At 42.9% G+C, this 25,045-nt stretch overlaps 2 protein-coding genes across 9 annotated transcripts in view; one reads left to right on the plus strand and one right to left on the minus strand.

The window, feature by feature from the left end:
• Positions 1 to 5,224, plus strand: part of ATG7 (autophagy related 7) — a 151,934-nt gene extending 146,710 nt beyond the window's left edge. For all 6 annotated transcript variants that reach the window (XM_072129026.1, XM_072129023.1, XM_072129028.1 and 3 more), the window contains one exon: positions 2,114 to 5,224. In XM_072129026.1, the coding sequence (XP_071985127.1) occupies positions 2,114 to 2,146 (33 nt within the window). In that variant the 3' untranslated portion in view covers positions 2,147 to 5,224. The remainder of the gene's footprint in view (positions 1 to 2,113) is intronic.
• A 6,632-nt stretch (positions 5,225 to 11,856) lies between these two features.
• Positions 11,857 to 25,045, minus strand: part of VGLL4 (vestigial like family member 4) — a 59,651-nt gene continuing 46,462 nt past the window's right edge. For all 3 annotated transcript variants that reach the window (XM_072128697.1, XM_072128695.1, XM_072128696.1), the window contains 3 exons: positions 17,310 to 17,529; positions 15,810 to 15,933; positions 11,857 to 15,220 (listed from right to left, as the gene is read on the minus strand). In XM_072128697.1, coding sequence (XP_071984798.1) covers positions 14,952 to 15,220; positions 15,810 to 15,933; positions 17,310 to 17,529 — 613 coding nt within the window. In that variant the 3' untranslated portion in view covers positions 11,857 to 14,951. The remainder of the gene's footprint in view (positions 15,221 to 15,809; positions 15,934 to 17,309; positions 17,530 to 25,045) is intronic.

The following is a 25,045-nucleotide window of genomic DNA, read 5'->3' on the forward strand; positions in this document are numbered from 1 at the left end:
CTGTTCTCGAATGTCTCTTGATTCTCCTTTCGGGTTTGTGTCCACCTGGATCTGGAATCCGATGAAAAGGGATGAATGCTGCCGTAATTCTACAAGTCATATATCAGGAAATAAACCTTACTGGACATCGACAACTTTTTCTGTGCGTTGGGGTTTTGTTTGCGTTACGTCGATTTTATTCACCTTGTTCCATGACTTGGGATTGTCATCAGCGAAACAATAGGTGTTTATCAAGTCTCCGAGCCAACTGACCAGCTTGACATTTTCTTGTGTTTTCTTTGGCAAAGTCTCTTCAAGTCAATTACAGGACAATCTATCCTTCCCTTGTAATAATTGGGAAAGCAAACAGTCTGTGGAGGTCCATTGTTCTCCTCGTCATTGATTGTTGCCGGATGCCCAAATTGCTTTTAAACTTGAACACAAAGGGAGTGACGCTTGTGTATTTTCACTCCAGGTTGTAGACCAGGAAGGAGATCCGGCTGAGGTTTTTTTTTTTTTTTTGGGGGGGGCGGAGGGGGGCGTGTATTTTATTAATGGTGACGGGTTGTATAGACATGGGATATGTGTCTGAAAGTTTGTTACTCGCTCTGTTTTCTTCTGCATCCTATTTTTAAGAGGCTGTTTCTCATCCTGAGCTGTATTGTCATTGATTGTATATGCAGCCGACATCTAAATTAAACATTGCCCTTAGTAACATAAATATTTGACATGCGAGGGCCCTGGTTTTTACTGTTTCATTGTAGGACTTGCGTTGCGCCATAAACGGCAGTCTGGAGATGGCCGACAGGCTCCAATAGTAGCCTTGGGAATTGTGATTTTCTGCAGCTGCTCTTCTTGAGCTACACGTAACTTTGGATCATCTGAGAATAAAAGTGAATTATAATAAGTGTATTAAATTTCAAGATAAAAAAAACAAGGGTTTTTAAGAGTAAGGCAAAGTCCATGGACAGGAGTAGTGCTGATTCTGTATCCCAGCTCAGCTACATCATGTCCCTTGTCCTGCCATCATCACCACCATGTTTAATGTTCGACCTGGCCCTGTAGCTTCCCCATCCTGATATGTTTTTCAGTTTCAGTTCTCCAAGTTAATAGTCAAATCCCCTCCTCTCCCCCGACCTGCACATTGACCTCTGTACAGGTCACAGAGTATGTCTACAACACTGCCCCTTTTCTATATAATGTTATTACAGGTTAGGTAGGACCGTGTTTATCAGCCTGCAGGTTCACATCCGTAAAACCGCAAATCTATCGGCTACTACAGTGTAAAATTCTGGCTACTATGTATGTATTGTATTTTACCTTCCGTGTTAAAAATTAATAGAAAAATTAAATAAAAATTTGAATACTGTTAAAGGAAACCTTCCATATGATTTGATGCATTATGAAGCAAACATACCTTGAGAATGCTGCAGCTACACTCATGCAGGATCATATCTTGGTTAATCACTGAGCTGAGTGGTTTTGCGGAAAAAATTATTATAATATTCAGGACATTGGGAAAGCTGGGTCAGGCTGGCTGACAAAAACACATTGGAAACTGGAGCTTGTAATTACAAATGAAGGTTTGTCAAGACATGACTAATCAACCTGAGCTGGTTCACTCATAAACAGTAGCTGGGGGATGGTGCAGCAATTGATTATTCTGTCTGGCAGGGAGAAGCGTGATTGCATCATCCATCATCCAGAGCTCCATTATCATAATGTTATATCTGTTTTATCAGCAAAACCACTCCGCTCAGGGATTAACCAAGATATGATCCTGCATCAGTGTAGCTACAGCATTCTCAAGGTATGTTTGCTTCATAATGCATCAAATCAAATGGTAGGTTTTCTTTAACAGCCACTCGGGTAAGATTGGCGCTCCCTCCTTCACATACAGACAATGGACCTTAAAAATGTACAGTGAGAATCTTGCAAGCAATTAGAAGAAAATCGAAGAATAATATATTTAAATTTTTTTTATATTATTTAGTATTACAATATGGCCCCTTAAAAAAATAAAACATGAGCAACAAGTATTCTCTTCAAAGCTTCTGTAGTGTTCTATCAGTGATACTGTGATCATTGTCTTTTCATAAAACATCAGTAATCCTGATTATTAATCTCTCCCCAGATCTGGGACATGAGCGATGACGAAGTGATCTAACTGCAGAGATCCGGGAGGGGAGACGTCGCCACCCACCCTGCTAATATGGAGAACATGCACATAACTATCCAATCATAACGCGGTTACTTGTTTCTTTGACTTTCCTTTTACATTTTTATTGTATAACAGATCAGATTTACTTTTGTATTTGCCTCAAACTAACTATAGCTTCCAGAATGTAAGAAAGGAATTCTCCGGGTCAGGGGGAGAATAATCCTAATTGCAATGTCGGACAAAACTTTAAATGAAATCAAAACTGTATTTTCATTTCATCATCTCCTTGTACATATACTAAAAACATATATATATATACATAAAAATATCTAAAAACTCCAGAGCTCCTATAGGAAACAAAGTATACATACAAAGCAAGTCTATGCCAGTGATATGCATGAATGTAATTCCCTGGTACTTGCCTATCAGTCACTTCTAAGCACTTATTATTAAGCTTTTTATTAAAGGGGTTGCCCGGAATTTAAAAAAATGGTGTATATTGTTTGGGGGGGTCCCTAAAAAAAAAAATAAACCACTCATACTCACCTCCTCCGACGCTTCTGTTCATCCGCGGAGCTGCCGTCACTGCTGGGTATCTGTTTGTATACAGAGGCCATCGATGTCATCTCAACAGCAACTGCGTGTCTGCTACAGCAGGAGTTTCATACTGTAGCAGGCGAGCAGCTGTGGTGGGGACGGCATTGCCTGCCTCTGTATACAGAGTCCCAGCAATGACGCCAGCTTTGTGGATTAGGAGGTGAGTATGAGTGGTTTATTGTTTTTATAGCCCCCAAGTCATATAAGCCATTTTTGTATAATCCTGGACAACCCCTTTAATAGGATTTTTGAAACAACAGTCATACATCATATATCACCCGACAAAAGTCATACATCCTCTAGACAGAGTCACATATCCTCTAGACAGAGTCATATATCACCTATAGAGAGTCATATATCACCTATAGAGAGTCATATATCACCTATAGAGAGTCATATATCGTCTATAGAGAGTCATATATCGTCTATAGAGAGTCATATATCGTCTATAGAGTCATATATCGTCTATAGAGAGTCATATATCGTCTATAGAGAGTCATATATCGTCTATAGAGAGTCATATATCGTCTATAGAGTCATATATCGTCTATAGAGAGTCATATGTCGTCTATAGAGAGTCATATGTCGTCTATAGAGAGTCATATGTCTTCTATAGAGAGTTATATATCGCCTATAGGGAGTCATATATCGTCTATAGAGAGTCATATATCGTCTATAGAGAGTCATATATCGTCTATAGAGAGTCATATATCTTCTATAGAGAGTCATATATCTTCTATAGAGAGACATATATCTTCTATAGAGAGTCATATATCGCCTATAGGGAGTCATATATCGCCTATAGGGAGTCATATATCGCCTATAAAGTATTGATCTGTTCTGTCCAGCGTTTATCTGCTGTTACATATATTTTCCATGGACAAGAGTTATTGTTGAAGCTTATGGGGTGGCAGAGATATTATCTCATACATACCAATTTTACAGTTTCTAAGATTGAACACTGGCCCCGCCCACACACTGCCCAGTCCGTCCCCTGAAACTAGCGGGTCATCTACTTTGTGTAGAGTTTTACAAGCCCTGACACTTTTCGAGTGTCCTGCTGTTCCATTCCACTGTATGAAGGTGTTGGAATTTTCTGAGCACAGCGCCCTGGTATCCCCTGCACCCCCAATTACTGTGTCTATGGGCTGGAAATATCCGAGCTTTGTCTTTCCATACTATTGAATGGAACGGCAGGTCGAGCATGTATCCATCTTTTTAGTTGATCGCATTCTCTTGAATAGTTGGGTGGTCCCAACAATCAGACCCTACTGATCAGTTTGTGATCACCAATCACTAATGTGCAAAATTGGTGTAACCCCTTTAATTGTGTCCTGTGTAATCCTATTGGTGCCAGCACCTAGGGTTACACCTCTCCCACAGTCACATTGTGCTCTATGAGAGATTGCAATATTAGAGGCCCCCACCCTAAGTATACGCCTGAGTGAATCCCTAATATCCAACTTTGGCTCTGTTACGTGTTAACTTCAAGTTTATACAAGTTTAGTTGTTTAAAAAACCCAAAATGAAAACTTTTTTTTAATTTTTATTGCCAAAAAACTATGTTTTGTTTATGGCTAATTTGGGACGAGGGATGAGGAGACGTCGTCTAGAACTTGTTGTTAAGCAGCAAAAAAAAGTTTTGTTCCTAGTTTTCATCAGTGGGATCCCTGGCACAGGCGGTCAGTTTCCTTGGGTAATTGGATGTAAATTACGACCTATCCAGATGGATCGGCTTCGCTGACACAACCTTTAAAGGAAATGTATCACCACGATGGAGCTCTACTCACCATTACAGTACTGGGTAGCTCCCAGCAGGGTGGGAATAGGCCTGTGATTTATTAGTGAATTTGGTCCCGTAATCTTAGTAAAACTTAACTTTGGATATTTATTTAAATCAAGCGCAAGGGCTCCGGGGGGCATCACCATAGCCCCTCTGGTTTCCACCTTCTCTCTGCTGCCTCTACACTCTCCCCATTCCCCTGCCCACTGAAATCTTGCGTATCAACTGTGCTGCCATGAGATTGGGGAGGCGGAGCGTGCATAGGGAGGAGCGGGAAACGGGAGGGGCTGTGGTGACACCTCCTGGAGCCCTTGTGCTTTATTTAAATATATATCCAAGTAAATATTTACTATTATAGGACCAAATTCACTAATAATCACAGACATTCACTCTGCTGGAAGCTACCCAGTACTATTAATGGCCAATACAACCCAATCGCAGTCATAATTTTCTTTTGCAGTATAATACTTAAAGGAAATCTAAAACTAACAATAATGCAAATAAATATAAAAAGAAAACTCCACTGAGACATAACTTCATGGGAGTTCACCAGCCATTGTGTGTCACCAGCAGACACAGGAACATACAAACCCTCCGGCCACACCTGGTTCTGTCTGTATGTCCCATTATCCGTGACATGTCCTGTGTCATTGTCAACCAGCAAATGTGTTTCAGCTCAATAAACTTCATCCGAGTACAAGTCACTTTTTTTGTTATTATTATTTGGGTTTCCACCTCCAAAGGGTAATTCTAGCTTGAATCAATTGTAATTGGTTCAGAGTTCTGGACCAATGGAATCGCAGAGAGATCTATAGAGAAGAACAGGCAGTGCTGGACACAAGTGGAGATCCCTGCCCGCACAACTCCCTGGATACTGGTAATTTACTGAACTTTATCCGTATCTAAATTATCAACTGTAGGAGTAGTCAACTGCAAAGAAACTTTATTGGTAACTATTGTTCCCATGACAACCCAAAAGTTCCAACTTGCATACAAATTCAACTTAAAGGAAATCTGCCATAAAAATCCAGCAGATAAACCAGGGACACTTACTCATAGATCCAGACACAGGGACTGTAGTAATCTTCTTATATGTGTTATCCATGACCCCCTTCCTTCTAAAAATCTGTGTTTATTGTTATGCTAATGAGGCTGAAGGGCTCCTGGGGGTGTTACCAGAGCCCCATCCGTGCTGTAGCTTCACAGGCTGTTACACTGTCCAGGAGCACTTCCCCCCAACCTTTGCCTGCTTCAATCTGACAACAGTAGAGGAAGTTTCAGCACACAGTGGGTGGTTAAAGGAAGGCTAATTCAGGCGCATTAGAACCTGGCGTCCTGCTCCTCCCTTCAGGCCCTGCACAAGGTAAAATTCAATGAATCAGCTGTGACTGGAGCGTTCCTTTAAAGGACATCTACCATAAGTTTGACTGACAGTAGATGTCCAGTATTAGATGCCCTCTTCTTCATACACTAAACACTGTTCCAATTAGTGCATGACGAAAGGGCATATTAGTTCACAAAATAACTTTAAAAAAATATGTAAATGAGCTGTAGGAGCCTGTCGCCTGAGCGCCTCTCCCCAGGTTTTAATTTATCCGGGCCCCCCCTTGCTGTAATTCTACCTCCTAGATCCACAAACTGGTGTCGGAGCCGGCTGGTAACGAGAGAGCTGGGTGTGGAGAGAGCCGGGGCGTGCGCTCCTAGATCCTAGGCCAGGAGCAAGGGGTTGAATATATTAAAACCTGGGGAAGCCCAGAGGTGCTCAGGCGCAGGGGCGTTGCTAGGGGAGCAAAAGATCCGGGACACAGGGCCCAATGTATATGTACCAAATTTTCTGGACTGTCCACTCCTGTGCATAACCCCCTTAAATGTTCTTGCACCAACAATAACTGCACCTATACAGTTACAGGGAACACAGGCGAAATCCCTACCTATTCCATTCACTGAACGCGGGTGACATGTCCTCGCATTGTACCTGTTCTCTATCTTCTGCATTAGGCTCGGCATCACCAGGTCTCCTCTTTCAGCAATGGGTCGTACCTGTGTGGCTTACCACAAACACATCCTATGTTATTCAGTTTCCTCTTGTCCCTACATCTCTCCCCCCCCCCAGTGTCATTCAGCTGCTGCCCCTAAAACTCTGTTACAGTATTTGTAAGCACCAGTGTCAGTATACAAATAATGCTTCATAGTAAAATCCCCTCCATTCCAGGCCCTACACTGTAAAAAGCCCTCTTTACAATACCTGAGCGGTATAATACCCCCCCCCCCCCTCAGTGTGGCCCCAACAATTTATAATGTGGGACATTGTGGCAGTATACTGTCCTGAGTAATGACCCACGAGCATTAAAGGGAACCTGTCAGCACATTTGCACATATACTGCGAGTGACAGGTTCCTATAGAGCGCTAATAACTGACTGACGCCCTTTTTTTTTTTAGCTAAAAACTGTTTGTCTTACATCCACATAAATCACCTTATATATTATATTATCTGGCATCGAAGGGGGCGTGTCCTGCTCATGGGGCGTGGCTTACTGGTATCTCTGACTCTTCTCTCTCAGGCTGCCACAGATGAGTCAGAAAAGCTCATTTGCATATCAGAAACATGACTGTAATTATGGTACAGGGACCCACTGGCAGGTAATTTTTGGTGATATGAAGAGGACTTGTAACCCTTTATCAGCAGGCATTGTTAGTCAGGGGGGTTAAAATCTGGTGACAGGTCCTTTTTAACTCCACATTCACTTTTAGACACTGTACATTAGCCACATTTTATAATGAACCGTCTAATTACCTGTCCTAGTATATGGTCCCATACATTACATTATCCCTCTCTCTTGGGTCACTTGCATTTAATAATGACACCCATTGTGCCACCAACCCAATAAATGTTACATAGATGGGGCCTATGTGCTTTAATGCCACCCACTTAATTCTTGAATACCCCACTAATTCCCTCTCACTGTGACTCCTAACACTAACAAATGCCCCCTCAAAGACCCTACACTTTACGCCCCATAATTGTGGCCCCCTCCCAAATTGGTTTCTCTTTCCTAATAATCCCCTTCCCCGATTGAGGCTCCTGTCCTATCACTGCCCACTGAAAGGAACCCCTACCTAAAAGTGCCTTATTCCTTAGTCCACATTCCTTAGTGATGCCCCCAAACTCCTCAGTAATTCCAGGTTTATTGCCCACAGTCAACGTAAAATGCCCACAGTAATTCCCTGCAGGCTACAGTGTTACCCGCACTCTACATTAATGCCACCCAGTCCAATAATGCCCCGTCTATATAGAAATGCTCCCCTAATAAAGTAATGCACCCAGTCCACTGTAATACCCCCTTTATATAGAAATGCTCCCTTTATAAAGTAATGTTCCTAGTCCATAATAATTCCCGCTTATAAAGTAATGCCTCCAGTTCACATAATGCCCCCTGTTCACTTTAATGCCCCCAGTCCACATAATGCCCCATATAAAGTAATGCCCCCAGTCCACATAATGCCCCTTGTTCACAGTAATGCCCTTTATAAAGTAATGCCCACACTGTTAACTAATAAACAAAAAAAAAATCACTAATACTCACCTTTGTCTTCTGTGCAGGACGATCGGCGGTGACGTCATCACATGGCGTCTCCTGCTCCCGGCTGCTGTGTTGAGCTGCATAAAGCAGGAGACGCGATGTAGTCACATAATGATGTCCTGCTCAGTGTAGTGCTGCGGGGAGCTGACAGCTCCGTGCACCATTACTCTACCCATCTCTATCTGTGTCCTGATGACACCGAGAAAGATGACTGGAAACCTCTCCCTGGACAGCGGGACCGGTGACCTGCTGATCCGGGGCACGAGCCCCGAATCTTTTGACCTAGCGACGCCCCTGCTCAAGCGACAGGCGCCTCCGGATCATTTACAAATTTGCCCTTTCTTTATACACTAAAAACCGTTTTATTAGTGCATAAAGAAGCGGGCGTCTAATACTGGACATGGCAGACATCCTTTAAGTGTCCCAAATCACAATGATCAGGCCCTTCTTATGGTCTCTAAGGTTTCAATAAAATTTGCGTAGACCAATACAGTAGTACAAGTGATTCTAAGAATTTAGAACTCCATCCCGGAGCATGGCCTATGCTGGAGAGCCTTGGCTAGTGGCAGGAAACAAAACCAGTATTTGCATAAATTAGGACCGGTCGTGTATGGGCATGGCTTGGCCTCCAGCTTTCGGGAGCGAGCTCCAAGAAAGTGACCTTTTCTACTAGCGCTCATATTTAGAAGATCTGTCATAAACACCCACACAGCTCCGGCGGGTTATTCGGAGCACAGTGCGCAGCTTTGTGAGGGTGAAGTGCAGTGGTTGGGGGCCACTTTTTCACAATAAAATAGTTTTCTTACTCGCGATTACTCTTCCAGGAAGTCTAAATCCTAAGTGTCAAGATTACGTCTTCTGTTTGTGACTGCACAAAGATTCAGTTGTTATGAAGGGTTTATGAAGAACTCTATATTGGGGAAGATTTATGAAACTACTAAAAGAAACACACAGTCCCTAATTTTGCCAAAAGCAACCAACTACATGGAAGCCTTAAAGGGGTTTACTTATGCTCACCCTGTTAAGATTTTGTATAAGACTACAGAGCTTGATGTTCGTTCGAGTATTAGGGTACTCAAAACGGCTCGTCGCTGGGACGAGTATCTCGCCGGCTTGATAACGAGCATTTAGTTAACGAAACACAATGAAGAATACAATGAAAACAGTGAACACAGGATCATTTAAGTGAAGAGCACATTGAAAGAACACAGTGAAGATGTTCCGTACATCTGCTAACTTATCCGAAGACACGAGCGCCGAACGGTGTCTTCACAATAGTGTATGAAGAACAATATGTGTGAAGAACACACTGCAGATGTACGGAACAGATGCAATGTGTTCTTTCAGTGCAAACATCTGCAATGTGTTCTTTTAGTGAAAAATGCTTGAGTCTCCCATTGACTTCAATGGGGTTCGTTATTCGATTCAAGCATCGGGAAAAGTTCGACCTGAGTAACGAGCACTCGAGCATTTTAGTGGTAAAGTTTGTCGCTAGCTGCAGGTCACATGACCCCTGGTAGAAGGGGTCAGGACTTCCTGTGACACAGGATGACCTCGGCACCCCTCCAACCAATGATTGATAAGTTCGAGTGAGGTAGCCGCCCCTGTGACTCCTTGCTGGTCATTTAAATACAATATTCAAAAGATTGTCACCGTCATGAAAAACAAATTATAATATTATGAATTGTTCCCTTTAAAGAAAATCTACAAAATCAAGAATGACCCTTGGTTGAACTTCATGGACATGTGTCTTTTTTAACCATATAAACTTTGTAATGATAAACCTAGGGGGCACTTCCTCATCGATCCAGGCACCGTGACTGTAGTAATGTTCTGATATTTTTCTTCTATAATCATTTTTATAATTATGCTAATGAGCCTGAAATAGGAGAATAACTGGAGCCCCTGTGCTGTAGCTTTACAGGCCGTCATACTGCCTCTCCCTCCTCGCGCTGCCTGTGTTGGTGGAAGTGGTGAGAGAACCTCCATCACCAGGAATGAGATGATTTAGAGTTTCTGTAATGAAGCCACCGGTGCTGAAGTGTGACGTGGGCACCGTACTCGAGGTTCACAATAACACAGTGAAGCGCCGTTCTCGGAGTAGGATGTGAAGTATTTTGTGTGAGGTTAGTCATACACATTGTACAGTGAATGGCAGAATATTAATAAATGAAGGACAATGAATAGACCTTTGTTACAATCCCACGTCACAGAGGCTCAGAGAGATATTTTACCATGTTCAGAGGCCACGTGAAAGGAGGTTTTGTTGGGAATGTTATAAATAAACCACCCGAAAGAAATGCTGAATTTGTGAGGGGGTTATAAATAGACCTGGGATTGTTCCCTCTGAATTGGCCTTTGAGAATCATTTTAAAGACTCATTTTGATGTAATTTCTGCTAACGCTGTATTATGAGCACTGAAGTGTCCCGAGTATGGGAAACATGAGTAGTAGTATAGGCCTCAACCATGTAACTCTAAGATAAATGACCCCCAATGGCAGCCTTGATCTAGATGGCGTTTTTGTGGCCACTTATGGTCGTGTATATTAGTCCTAAGGAACACTAAATAGCGAGACTTAATGGGACTGAAAATGAAGCTCTGATCAGTGGACTTGGTCAGTTCTGTAAACATTGAACTTGGTGGCACTGATCAACCTCGGCTCCATTCAATCTCCCCCCTCAATGAGGTCGTACAGTTAGACCCCTCTAGCAAGAGCATTTTCACATGTAGGACTGACCAATGGGTTGCAATTTTTCCTAACGTGTGAGAAACTGGTAGCATGCATTAATGCCACGAGTCCTACGTGAAAAGCGCTCAATACAAATCTATAGGGACTTATCTAAAACGCACTAAACTCAAAGGATCGGTGAGAAATGCGAGTCATCTTAGTCACAGAAAAAAGACCAGTCATCAGTAATGCAATAAAAACTGCTCAAAACGTGTGAGAAAAAAAACTAATAATTTGTCAGCTGTTTCACTGACCAACCCTGAAGGAACTTGTGTAACGCACACTCAAGTGAAAGGGGTAATGGGAAACTCGAGGTCCCAATTTTAATAATTTGCGGGGAGGTGTCCTTGATATGAAATATTTATCATTTGTGGGTGGCCAAATATCACTAGTTAGGTAAACCTGTATATAGGGATTATCCCACTATAGCCACAGCATATGTAATAATCTGGGGCTACAGCTTTCAGACCCCCAGAGTCAAAACTATGTAAAAATAATTTTGGAAAAAAAAAACGGATGCCCGTACTCCCCATTTGATGAAGCTGCAATCTCTATGGTACCCTTAGAGAGGAAGAATGCGTATAGCCATCAGGACAGCCCCTTTAAATGAGGCTGAATCCTCTGCTCAGTACCAGGTTTCGGAAGAATATTAGGACCACCTCTCTCCACACTACGGGATCGAGTGTCTATGTACCCAGCGATCGGCTGGGCGGTGTTGAAGTTATGACATTTCCTGGAGAAAGCAGCAGACAGAAATGACAGTAAAAAAACCTCCACACACACGCACGCTGCGGTTTAAGAGCACTTTATTGTTCTTTAAGGCTACTTTTAAAGTACAAAAAAAAAAAAAAAAAAGATGGCCTGCCAAACTTTTTTTTTCCCTCAGTTACCAGACGAAACAAGGCCAAAACAGAACGCTATATTACAGATTTACAAACATGGAAATGTCAGGAAAATTGTCCTGTGGATTGTTCCATTCTGGTGACGCAGACATTTTAGTTCATTTCATTTGTCTTATCGCTGGTTTCAAGTACACTTGATCTTTCAGCCCAAATTTATTTTGTTCCGCCCCCTTTTCTTTTTTTTTTGTGACGATATTCACATCTTAGTGATGTCAGTACTTTTGGGATCGATCATCTAACAAATTCAAAATGGCCGCCTCTATTAATCCTGGGAGACAAATCGAGAATTTATGATTTTGTAACGTCCAATGAGTGATGTGGACAACCTGCTCTCAGTAGTCTGATATCTAGTAAAATTACGTCATCCCAATCTCAAGAACAACAGGGTCTCTCAGTTCTAGCCTTCAAGCTGGACGTGTATTAGAACCAGCGACATTACAGAATACATAACCAATGGTTAATACCAGACCGGTTGACACAACGTGCCGCCGAATCGGACAGAGACCCGGACGCGGCCGTACAACAGGTTACGGGTTAAACAAAACAACACAATAACAGTTTATCAGCTGAGTGCTTCTGTTTATTTAAGTGTATAGGTCTGAGCGCCTGTGCTGCATACAACGCGCCTATCTCAGATAGGGCAACAGAGTCACGTGAGATACCAAAACCCCTCCCTCAAATATATAATATATACATACACACAAATATGAGATTGTTATGATGAGAGTCACATTTTCCGCATGGCTGCGGTGACCCAATTGCCTTCATTTCCAGGATGTTCCCGAAAAAAAAAAAAAAATCCAATTTTTTGCTTTTCCAAAAGAACAAACTTCAACTTTTTTTTTTTTTTTTTTTTTGCGGAAACACAAGTCCAGGATAACAAACAGCAATGCGTTCACTTGCGCAGAGTCCACCTCCGTATCACTCAGTAGACGGGAGCAACAACATTCTAGTGGCTATCCAATATTACTGCAGCGTTTCTATACAATACAAGTGTACCTGCACATCACTGTATTACAGACACATCTAAACCAGGAGAAAAAACAAAAAGATCAACTTTTTTTTTTATTCCAAACAACCAAAAGGAAAAAAAAAAAAACTAAACGGTATGATTACAATTAAAGAAAAGGGCAAATTAAATAGCTACATATCATTAACAAATTAATTGTTCTTCAAAAAAATACCTACAAATTTTTCTGTACATTCTTTACGCACAGCGTAACGATGGTCTTAAAGTTACCTATATAAAAAAAAGTGTTCATTTAAAAGTTTGTGTTTTTTTTTTAATTATTTTTGTTTGTTTTTTTTTTGTTTCTTTCTACATTGAATGGCAGACGCTAAAGCTTTGACTACCCAATAACATAGCAGTGAAATGTCTGAATTCGGGATGATATTGAATGGATGTCACCCCGCATGGTGACAATATCGTATGGATTGAATTACACGGAGCAGCTTGGGGCGAGGGAAGGGGCCGACGTAACTAAAACTTCTCTACCAATGTGGCGACAACACAGTAATAGGAGTGTATATAAAATATATACTTCTATACGGAGAGTCTGGATGTTATCACTGGGAGGCTGGAATGTATGGATGTAAAAATAAATGGGGGGGGGTGAGTAAAAGTTAGTTTTTTGGGGGGGAATCGGAGCAATTTTACAGCTAGCGAGATAAATCTGCTTTCATCATAGAATAGGAATGTAAATAAATGTGGCGCAAACTTGCACAAAACTTTAAACTCACTCCAGAAGCATCAATTCAACAGGTTAGATTTAGAGGATATTGGGTTGGAGGGGGGGCGGGGGGAAATACGGAGGTTGGGAGGTTGGGGGGGGGGGGGTTCATCATAGTCTAATGTTTGGCTGTCAAACTGGAAAAAGACAAAAACACGAAACAAAAGCAACCGTAGCAATCGCTTACCATAGACACACAGCATCCTGTACCACACATTATCAGAATTAATTAAATCGATTTACCAACGCCTGTCCGGAGGCTCGAGCTGGTTACCGCAAATAAAATATCACATGAGTACAACTGTACCAGCAGTAAGTATGTCAGAGGACTGATAAAAATAAACTAAATCTGAGGAGAATAATAAGTATTCTGATCTTGTCTTGAAATTAATAGTTACCAGCTATTTTATCGTGAAGAATGCACGCAATGCACTATTACTCTTTCGGACCTCTGTGCCAGAAAAAAAAATACCGCAGACTCCTGGTGTCGGACTTCTCAAAGACTTGCAGCCCGGGTGCAAAAGACGAGAAAAGTCGGACCTATACGCTCCGTTTCCAGACCTACCGAGTCTTTCTAGAAGTTGACCTGTTATATACTCGGTTCATGCAGACGTTCTGGGATTAAAGCCAAGAATTTGGATATCTCGCAACAATGAACTTGGAACCCGTTGCATCCGATTGGCTGCACCTACACAGGATCGTCGTGGAGGCCATTTTTGTTTTATTTGCCCAATCCAAAACAAGGTCGGTGTAGCCCTGGAGATGGCCATGCACGACATCAAATGCTTAGAACATCATCTATAAGTTTCGGGTGGTGGAAGAAACCAATAGTAAGATGGGGACATCATAACCAGAAACCTGTTTTCATCTCCAAGGACAACAAAAGATAAGACGTTCTGGATTCAAATCTTTTGCCGTTGGGTAGACCATGCGGAATGCCCCCATATTGTCAGAACTAATATTAAAATTTAGGCATCTATTGGGTTGATCCACAAAAGGTCTGCATGGACACGTGACACAAATCAATACATCGGAGCAATTGCCCTCTAAATATCAGCATCTCACAAGAAGTCTTGATCCTCTCTCCATAGTGCAAATCAGACATGACAGTTCTTTTCAAGTATATACATAAAGATATAACTCAAGAGGGAGAAAAAGAGAGAACATAAGTAAAAAAAGGCACAAAGCGCACTAGTTCTACTAGCTGGTAAGCAGAAAAAGCATTTGGATCAACCAATTGGTGTGATGAGTGGGTAGCAGGCTTGCATTCGAGGTTCTTTGGTAACAGTGGCAGGAAATTAGGTTGCTACATTACAATGCAATAGGACAATGGTTCCTGCTAGAATGTTTTTAGAGGCATCCGCTTTGTGCCAAGCAAGAAACACAAAAGAAACAATAACTCCCCTTCCCCTGACACTAATCTTTAGCATTTTTTTTCTCTGAAAGCCCAGTGAAAGCAGCTGCTCCTGATCTCATAGAGATTCACTCTATGACAGTACAGACGGGGAGTGATTATGGTTGACCATGTGAGAAGAAGGAGAAGATTGGCCTCTTCGAGACGCAGATTCGGGGCTGCTGGACACCCCATCCTTAGCGGCTTTGATCTGGAGCCAGGTGTCTCCGAGCGCCTTGGCAAAGTGATCATCCACCGAGCCAGTGATGGACACAGAGTTTGCTACTGGCTCGGGTTCTTTGTAATTCTTGCCGAGGCTCCGGCGAAAATGTTCTTCTACCACAGGGTCGCAAGCAGTCGTAGCTGGAGGGAGAAAACAAGAGGTGTCAACACCAATGTAGCAGTTCCACTTTTAACTACTGAAGTATCACATAAAAGAATCTCCTAAGACATAATGGGTTACAAGTCCAATGAGACCTCCACTAGAGACCACTTAGAAGATTGTTAGTATAGATAATATATCGTCTGGATGCTCTTTCCAAAGACTACCTCCTTCGTTCCAGTCCCCCAAATTTGCATCAAATTTGCTCCATTAAAGAGTTTTCACTTATGAAATCTTAATAAATCTTGCTTTTAGGAATTTAGTTAAACAGGTTGTCCCTAATTTTGACTGCATCCCTCCTAAACTTCCACTAGGGTACAGAGGTGGAAGCATTTGGCTCTAAGTAAGTCCGAACTACTGGTGCAACTCCAAAGCTGATGGGCTAATCAGAATCTGGTAACGACCTCCCACCAATAAGAGATTCTTCATATTTCCAAAAAAAAAAACTATCAAAATTCTCACAGCCAACTTGAGAAGGAAGAAGCGCCAGTTTTTAATGGCTGATGGCATCAACATAATTGTGAGAAACGGTTTGCAAGACCAAGGACATGATGACATAAAATAACTTACTGTTTGATGGTCGCCTAAAGTTGGGCGGCAGAGCCGAAACGCAACCGCTATGGGCAACTGGGCAGTGAGAGAGGTTGCAATTACGGTTGCTTGCTGGAGCACATGTGATCACCGAGGGTCGATTCTAGGGCGAAGAGAGAGAGAAGAAAAAAAGAATTTATATCAACCACTCGTCACTAAAATAGACAGACACCTCAGCATTTCTATAGGTTGGACTCGTCTTTTCTTCTTATCTACTAGCATACTATGATAGGAACATCACCAGTCTCTACAGTTATAGAGAAGGAGTAAATAGAACTGTACATAAGGAGTCTTTAAGTACTCGATTGCACTACAAGACGCTCCTCTGCATTACAGAACAGAACACCGAGAACTATAGGAAGATTAGGACCACATTTGGTAAGACTGTACCATGGCCGTGATCCACAGAACACGTTTCCTGATAGACGGCCAGCGCTTACTGTAATCCCAACTTTCTTTAATAGAAATGTGATTTAATCAGAAAACATACCGGGATTGTTTTCTCTGCTTAATAGTACAAGCTAAATATAGCCCCCTAATCCCTAAAATGCCAAGTCCATTTCACTGCACGCCTTACACGAGAAGGAAAACAATTCAGCAAAAACATCTCAGGCGCACGCTCCAAATACTGATTTCGCAATGGAAAATGTGCCTGGAAGACCCTGGTCTCAGTGTACGGTAGGGTCAGGAATTGTCTGGGAGTTTAAAGGGGAAGTCATCAAGTCAAAAACTGTTGTGATACTCCTTTTCACTAGGCCAACAATCTGCCCAATATACTAAGAGGCGCCAACCTCTTGCTGTACTGGGTACACAATTTATCGGGTATTTGCTGTAGCCTCATGCAAGCTATAGTAAATGCACTGGGTCGGAGTGTCCACAGCCCCCCCCCCCCCCCGCCTTCTCCTCCTCGAGGTGGCATAGGGGGATAAAAAGTTACTACTGATCAACAAATCAGTCTTCCTGGTACCGCCCTTACTTCCTGCTCCATCTTGAAACACAGGAAGTACAGCTAAGCCAATTAGCCAATGGCTGGCCATCTAGGCTCTTTAAATAATCTCATTCCACTGGACAGCCCCTTTAACAGGAGGAGAGAGAGACCCATCTTCATAACTGAAGACAGGTAATAGAAGTTACATTGTAACTAAGGTGCACAAACTAATTGGCCGCACCAATGGTCCCCACAGACGTCTATGGCCAGTCATGGCGCGGTGAGTAGCTGCACAGTGAGTGAACCAGGCACTAACCCCTCCTCCCTCCTTCTCAACCAGGTTACAACCCAAGTAATAACAATTTCCCTTTTTTAGGATCGGTAGCGCAGGAGCCAATCCTAAATCAATGGGTTGTCCTTCCACAGGTAAGGTCCAGAGGTTCCAGCAGGAAGGAGTCCTTACTAGTTACAGAACCCAAAGACTAAAACCAAATATGTCACATAAACGGGAGAATGTACAGAATATGAGAGTTCAGAACTAGTTTTCTTACCTGCTGTCGTTCCACGGGGCTCATGCTGGGAGTCATTCCCAAACTCCTGGACAGGTCGCTGTTTTTGGTGAGTGCCAGAGGCTGATCCATACTGACAGGTGGAATGGAGGCATACAAATGACTTGCATGTAACCCCATTGTTGGAGCGGCTGCTCGTTCTATTGGGCTGCGACTACGGTCCCGGGGATCTTTTCTGTAATCTCCATTAAGCCCCTTGGTTCTGCGGAGAGAAGACAGACACCTATTAGCACCTACTTCATATTGACATTTGTGAGTAATAGCCAATGTCAGGCTTCACATCGAGTTAGAGGAACACTCCAGCGAAGATATTAAACAGTGACTAACGAAAACCTAGGAAGAGGAGCAAAACAGAGTGACCCCTCGTCATGCCCGTCTCATCATGCGCTGTACTAGCAACATCTACCATGTTGTGGACTTCCTGGTCAACCATATTCTAAGGTCTGGTGTTCCCTCAGTCCGGCCTATGTGCACACCAGTTTTTCATGTGTGTGACCAGAGATATAGGCACCACATCCTGAAGAACCACCGTACAGATACTTGACCAGAGGACAGATCTGTCCGTCATTACGACTCAAGTTTGTCACACACACACAGTGTAAATACAAGGCAGCGCCACCCGTGGGGTAACAAGACACAAATCACGAGACAGATCATCACACATAGAAGTATACTCCGTTTTTACTACAAATATAAGACAAAGGGTACTAAAGAAAATTCCTAACATAATTATAAAATCCATCCCATATCTTAGCACCCAACTAGATTCCAATTATAGCAGCTCTGTACATCTTCTCACCCACATTAAGTCCTAAATCAGCAGTACTGCAGCCCATGCACTACAGACATCCCACGTCCAGCCGAGTGTGCACGTCAACAGGAGGGGAGAAGAAGCCACTGCCAGGATGATGGTGGCGACTTCTATTCCTCTAGTACAATGGATTAGCTAAGTAAAAATCCAACATGACGACCCGAATGCCCAGCATTTGCTGATCAGAGAAAGATAGGACACCCCAAGACAACATGTAGGACGAGTGAGATCAGACGGTAATGTCTACAAGTGTGATCTAAAGAGGAGCCTTGCTTTTATTGTAGTTGAATTTAAAAAAAAAAAACCCACAGGCAGCTATCCCTCTCCAACACCCACATATGCCTGCATGCTCAGCCAAGCATACATATGTTCTGAATGGGGGAGGGGGGGTTGAACATACGGCCAAACAGCTGTGGTGGCCACTTATCGCGCCAACAAATTGCTACAAATTATCTGTCAGAGAAAGTCGAGAGGCCCCCCAAGTTGGTGGGACGGTCCAGTTGGGAGGGGTTAGGATTCAGTGAGTTCGGCCAACATGAATATTTCGAGCATGGTCAGTTTTACTCCAACGTCGTTGTACCCATCTTTATTACCGTTGAACGGTATTGAAAAGGAATCTTGGGCGTGTGATCGAAAAACTTCTAATAGTTTTATATTATACAAGACACCAAGCCAGGTGTGCATGTGTGCGGAGGCAGAGGAGAGGGAGCCATCAGCTGAATGTGGATTAGACGTCACGTTGCTTTGAGTAATACTGCATCTGCCCCCTGGAAACGTGATATATACGGGTAGGGCACCGGCTCCGGCGTTTCATTCCCTTCTCCCATAGATCAGGACAGTCATCCCGCTTCGCTGTCTCACGGTTTAAATTAAGAGCAGATGAGAATATGAAATTGCCATCTGGGATATAATACAAAAAAAAAGAAAATAGAATATAGGATAAGGGAATGAAATGAAAGGCTTTTTATAATACTAACCTCACTTTAATCATTGCCAAAGAGCATGGAGACAGCCCAGCGTCCTCCCACCCCAGAGCCTTGGGCCTCACAAACTTGGCAAGCGCTCGGCTCTGCACAAAACGGGCTGGTGAGCTCCATGTCAGAGTAAAAGTCCTCCCCAACAGAGGAGCAGCCGAGATCTCAACATTAAACAGAGACACACACGGCTCTTATTTTTAACCCTTTCTACTAAAGGAAAAAAAATTAAAAATCCACAATTGCACAAGTTTTACGTTTTCCCTCCAAATCCAAAACGTGATCCGTGAAGGTGCAAGAAACAGATTCTGAAATAAGAGCTGGAACATTATTAGTTAATAAGAGTTACTGATCGGGACAGAATTTGCTTTAGGTTTTATGTGGCGCGCCAAAACCCCAGCTCGCCCCCACTAAAAACAACAATTGTCGTAAACCGGGATTTTATTTTTGGTGATGAAGATCAATGGATCACTAATCATCACAGAGGAGGAGGGGGGTATCAGGCTGATGCAATCAAGCACTGATTGATAGATTTATCATTGATTAGTGCTCCTTACAGGCCCTTGCATGGTGGAGTCTAAGGCTGCGTTCACATGTTCTGCTTTGCAGATGCAGTTTTTGATGCCAAGAGAAGGTGTGAGAAAATAACATCGAGAGAAGCAGTTTCTCCTCTTTCAATCCATCCCCGACATCAAAAACTGCTTCTGAAAAACAGAGTGTGTGAACAGTAGCTTTACTCTCCCCGTTGAAAATACATGTACTTTGTCCAAGCATGCGTGTGTGTATATGGGGGTGGCAAGGAATAGCCAGAGGTCAATACAAACAAGCAGAGATTCATGAATTTAACATTGAGAGCTCCAGACTTTCATCTTTACTCTCCCCACTGAAAAAAAACACACACCTTGTCCGAGCATGCATGTGTGCAAGGGGGTTAGGAGGAATAGCCGTAGACCACAATCTAGTGAATGGCCCATCTCTATGCTATCATCCTCTAATTACAAAATACAGATATTTTATAGTGAAGATTGGGTGCAGCCAAAATATGAACACAAGAGATAGAAAGACAGGGCAGCTGCTAGAAGTTACCATTATGTGTACCCTTAAGGTTCACTTAAAGGGACGCTGAACATGATTTCCTATTACGAAACTTCCCGCCTTATAGGTTTGTTGTATAATATAAAAGTTACGCAATTCTGAGAAAGGATTCCTGGATCTGTTCTTGAAATTCCGAATTTTTGTTGTTTACAGTCAGGGGGCTTAATGTATGTGGAGAATGCGCTGCTCACACAGCTGCAGATCTCGTTACAGTGTATCCGGATGGGTCATACATCTGTGTGCAGGATAGGCTCAGTACAGATTTAAGTATAATGCAAGGTACAGCAAGCAGAGATCTTAGAGGAAAAGCCATGGAAAGTTATCGAAAACTGCAACTGTTTTAAAGACTAGTAACAATTTCTAAGCACTGCTGGATGTTATTATTTTTTGGGGGGGAAAGAGGGCACAACTGATAAATACGGAATATGGGTCACAGTGTCCACTACAGCCGGTTTTCTTTTCCATTCAGTGCGTGCAAGTCGCATTTATTACAAGTAGAGACCGGAGCAAAAGTTGTTCCAAAACTTTCCCAAGAATGAATGTCTGTAGCAACAGTCTCCACAACAACAGTCTTCCCAGGAGTCCAACTTTCTAGTAAATGTTACATCTGACGAACCTCAGGAAACATCTGGGAAATGTGCTAAATGAAACCTTCAATTTATGGGGCTCTCTACAGGCAGAACGCAGGTTCCTTCTCTTCCAGGGGAGGCAACTTTCCCCCCCTTTCCTTAATCGGGTTTCTCATGGTTCGTTCAGTGTGTCAGACACATCCAAGACATTCGGAGTAGGCGAGTGTTAGGCCGTTACCGGCATGAAATGCTGACAACGTGCTGAATGTTTATTGGGCTCAACTACAGCGCAGAAATGAGCTGCCTGGACGAGGAACAAGATGGGAAATTTATGAAGCGCAACATAAAATAATCCCTTTTTTGGCCAATCCCATTGGGTTCCAACAAACCTTTATACAATATGGTGCTTTAAGAGTATGGGGTTACTAATAAACAGGATCTGACCAACCAGAATAGCCCATCCGGAGGACCACCGTGTGGTAAATCAATAGTTTTTCCAATATGCGTTCATTACGTTATTAAAACTGTTAATTATCTATCTAAGTAACATTTTGGTTGCTTAGGACAGTAGACCTGAGGGTCAGGAATAGGTAAGGGGTAAGGCTATGTAGGCAGCTCCTCCTTCTGTTTAGTGATTACAGGAAGCGGCTTCAGCATGTCTGCTCTGTCTACACTCTTTTCTTATGTTCCCACACATAATCCACCCCCGCCCCCTGCAGCTGCTCAGCTTAATAATCTAGTGTGCACAGAATATCATCCATAAACTTGCTATGCAAACCACCTCCAAGGCTATAGGATCAGAAGAGCAGTCTATGCACCTGGTCTCCTCCGTTCTCTGTACTCCCCCATCCCCCTCTCTCCTGAGAGGAGGGGGAGAGAGGTGGCATCTGCCGAACAGCCTGGCTAAAACATCCACCTAAGCAGATAGTTTGTATAGTAGTCATAAGACTTTAGTAGATTATAGATCTGTGTGGCGGCGCATAGATGTATATGCAAGAGAGTGTAATCTGTACGTGTAGGTTACTCCAAGTGTAATACATGTTAGTACGGAGGTGGGAATGTAAAACTGACATGGACTTTATCATTTAGGTTATGGTCACATCTGTGTTGTACAGCAGTAACAATGACTAGCGGATTCAGCCTAAGATCATGTGGGCTGCTGAGTTGAGGGCTCAGCATTGTGGGAAGGGAGGGAAGCTGCTCTGGCCTCAGTTCCCTCAGCTGATGTCACAACCAGGAAGTTCCTGCCCATTTTGGTAGAAGCTAAAGATAAGTAGGGTTGATAGATATATTGGCTGGATCTTAGACTAGGAAGAAACCAGCAGCATGATAAAGGTAGCATTGGAAGATGTCAAAGGCTTTTGAGTTACACTGTAAAGGAAATCTACAATCCGAATCAAACACCATAAACCAGGGGCACTTACTAAAAGATTGAGGCAGCTTGACTGTGGTTTTCTTATATTTGTCAGACATGGCGTCCTTCCTTCTAAAATCTACTTTTAACATTATGCTAATGAAATGGAGTGCATTTCCAGAGCCCGTCTGTGCAGTAGCTTCACAGGTTGTTACACTGTGCAGAAATAGGAAGATGAGCCCTGATTGGTTGCTAGTTGTCATGACTCCAGATCCAGGTTATTTTACGAAGAGAATTTTTGGCAGTCACCAATCCCACGAGCAACCTGGCATTGTTCCGTACCCTATTCACCACCAGCCGTACCGCTTGCCAATGCAGATGGCGTACAATACTATGCTCTGTACTCTGAGTGGTGATTGGCCAGAACAGTATACCAGGATTAATAAGACTTTGGCAACACGTCTCATACAAGATAAGTCTTTTTAGAAAATTTGGTGTCATTAATATAAAACAACTCCCCCCCCCCCCCCCTTCAATCCTAGATCTGTACTATGAGTACACAGAAATAGAGCCAGAGATGGGAATGCATCTCACAATTCTGTTCTATTCCAAGATATCAGGTGACATGTTTTAACATTTAATAAAAAAAAAATAAAAAAAAAAACGCACATAACATCACCTGACAAATACGGCTTTGGATGAAAACCAAAATTTCCAGCCAAGAAAATCTTTGTTCGCGGGACAAACACCTGTATGTGCAGCGGCGTCCACCTGCGACTTTATACAGAGCTGCCGTAGTTGGGCTCGTAACCTAAAAAGCTTATGGACAAGGAGGCCGATGTCTATGCTCCGCTCCGGGGGGATATGCACATCTGTAGGGGTTTACCGTACAACAGCCCTAAAGGCACAAGTCTCTGACGGTATTGCGGCACAGTTGCGCTGGAGATGGGCTTTGTTGCCACTGTTGTTCTTGGCAGACGCTGCGTGCAGGGAACTGCCAATAGAAAAGGGTGCGTGACCCATTCCCTGATCTGCGAGAGGACTCTTAATTTTGAAACACCGCCTGCTGGGAAAAGGCTGATGTCAGCCCTAAGAGCAGAGCGTTTGGAGAGGATAAGGGGCCCTTTGTTTTCAGTTGAACTGTGAAAATGAGAAAATGGCTCCAGTCTGACAAACAAGAAAACTACACAACTGCAGGTCAGGCCTCAGACCTCTGCTTAAAGGGACGGTGTTATGTCTACAGAGCTACGATGAAGGAATCCAAAATGAACCATGTTCGAAAAGACGGGGTGGGCAAGAGTGTGAGATAAGAGGAGGACATGAAAATGTTGAAGAATCAAAAACTGTAAAATCAACAGTGCACAATATATAGGTTAGTAGAGAAATATACACTCCAAACTTCTGTTATAATACCGCATGAGGATTCTCTGCACCACCACCCACACTGCTTGTTTTCATGCTCACAACCACCAGGCCACAGAACAAATTTCTTGGCCATGACCAGGAAGAAGAGAATGATGGATAAATCGGGATGGTAAGGGAGTGTTGCACTATGGCCATTACCAGGAAGGAGAGTATGGTGGATAAATCGGGATGGTAAGGGAGCGTTGGCACTGTGGCCATGACCACAAAGGAGAGAATGGTGAATAATCAGGATGGTAAGGGAGCGTTGGCACTGTGGCCATGACCACAAAGGAGAGAATGGTGAATAATCAGGATGGTAAGGGAGTGTTGGCACTATGGTCATGACCAGAAAGTAGAGAATGGTGGATAATCGAGATGGTGAGGGAGCGTTGGCACTATGGTCATGACCAGAAAGTAGAGAATGGTGGATAATCGAGATGGTGAGGGAGCGTTGGCACTATGGCCATGACCAGGAAGTAGAGAATGGTGGATAATCGAGATGGTGAGGGAGCGTTGGCAGTATGGCCATGACCAGGAAGTAGATAATGGTGGATAATCGAGATGGTGAGGGAGCGTTGGCACTATGGCCATGACCAGGAAGTAGAGAATGGTGGATAATCGAGATGGTGAGGGAGCGTTGGCAATACGGCCATGACCAAGATCGAGAGAATGTAAGATAAATAAAGGGGAAGGTAGGGAAGGGTTGGCACCATTGTAACATCACCCTTTGGCACACAAATGTCTGGCCTTGGCTCTGCCTAAGGGGAATTGTTGCTCCATTGGGTATTGGCACAATACTAAAGAAATAAATGACATCTTGGAATTCATACATATAGAAGCTGAGGTTTGGCCTTAAACATGCCAGCGTTTGACGAAATATAAAAAATATGGACAAAAGATAAAGTAGCCATGTTGGCAGGAAACCCATTAAGATGATACTTTCCCCTAAGTTGCGTTCATTTGATAAGATACCTCAGAAATACTGGCAAGGAAATGCTGTCCAGCATCATATCAAATATATTTAGGTCAGGAAAAAAAATTACTAAAACGACAAGGTGTTAAATATAAGACCAACGCAGACAAAAATAGAGCTGAGTAGAGCAAAGAGGATGAGGCAGTGAAGGCACCGATCCATTCCCTGTAATAAAACACCTCGCAGATGCAGCATATGGCAACGTTAGGATTTACCCTCTGCAGTCATTGGGAAAATATGACGGCTCACATGTTACACCGAAGTGAAAACTGAATGATTGAGTTTGGAGGGGGTGGGGGAGGAGGGTGGGGGACACCGTCAGTGCAAATGTTTTTGCACAATCTTTTTGTTTTCCCCTCGATTTATCACTATAGTCGACTACTATTTCCATAGATGTATTGACTCCAGAGTGGGGGCACGACCAGCTGTTCAAGAATACTAGAAGAGTCACAATTTAACCATTCTTATTTTTTAATGAACCCTTATTTTTTAATAACTGAATTAAAAGGCTAAAAAAAATGCAAACCGTATTGAAAAG

Source organism: Engystomops pustulosus, chromosome 10 (assembly GCF_040894005.1).
Source record: "Engystomops pustulosus chromosome 10, aEngPut4.maternal, whole genome shotgun sequence".
Lineage (NCBI taxonomy): Eukaryota > Metazoa > Chordata > Amphibia > Anura > Leptodactylidae > Engystomops > Engystomops pustulosus.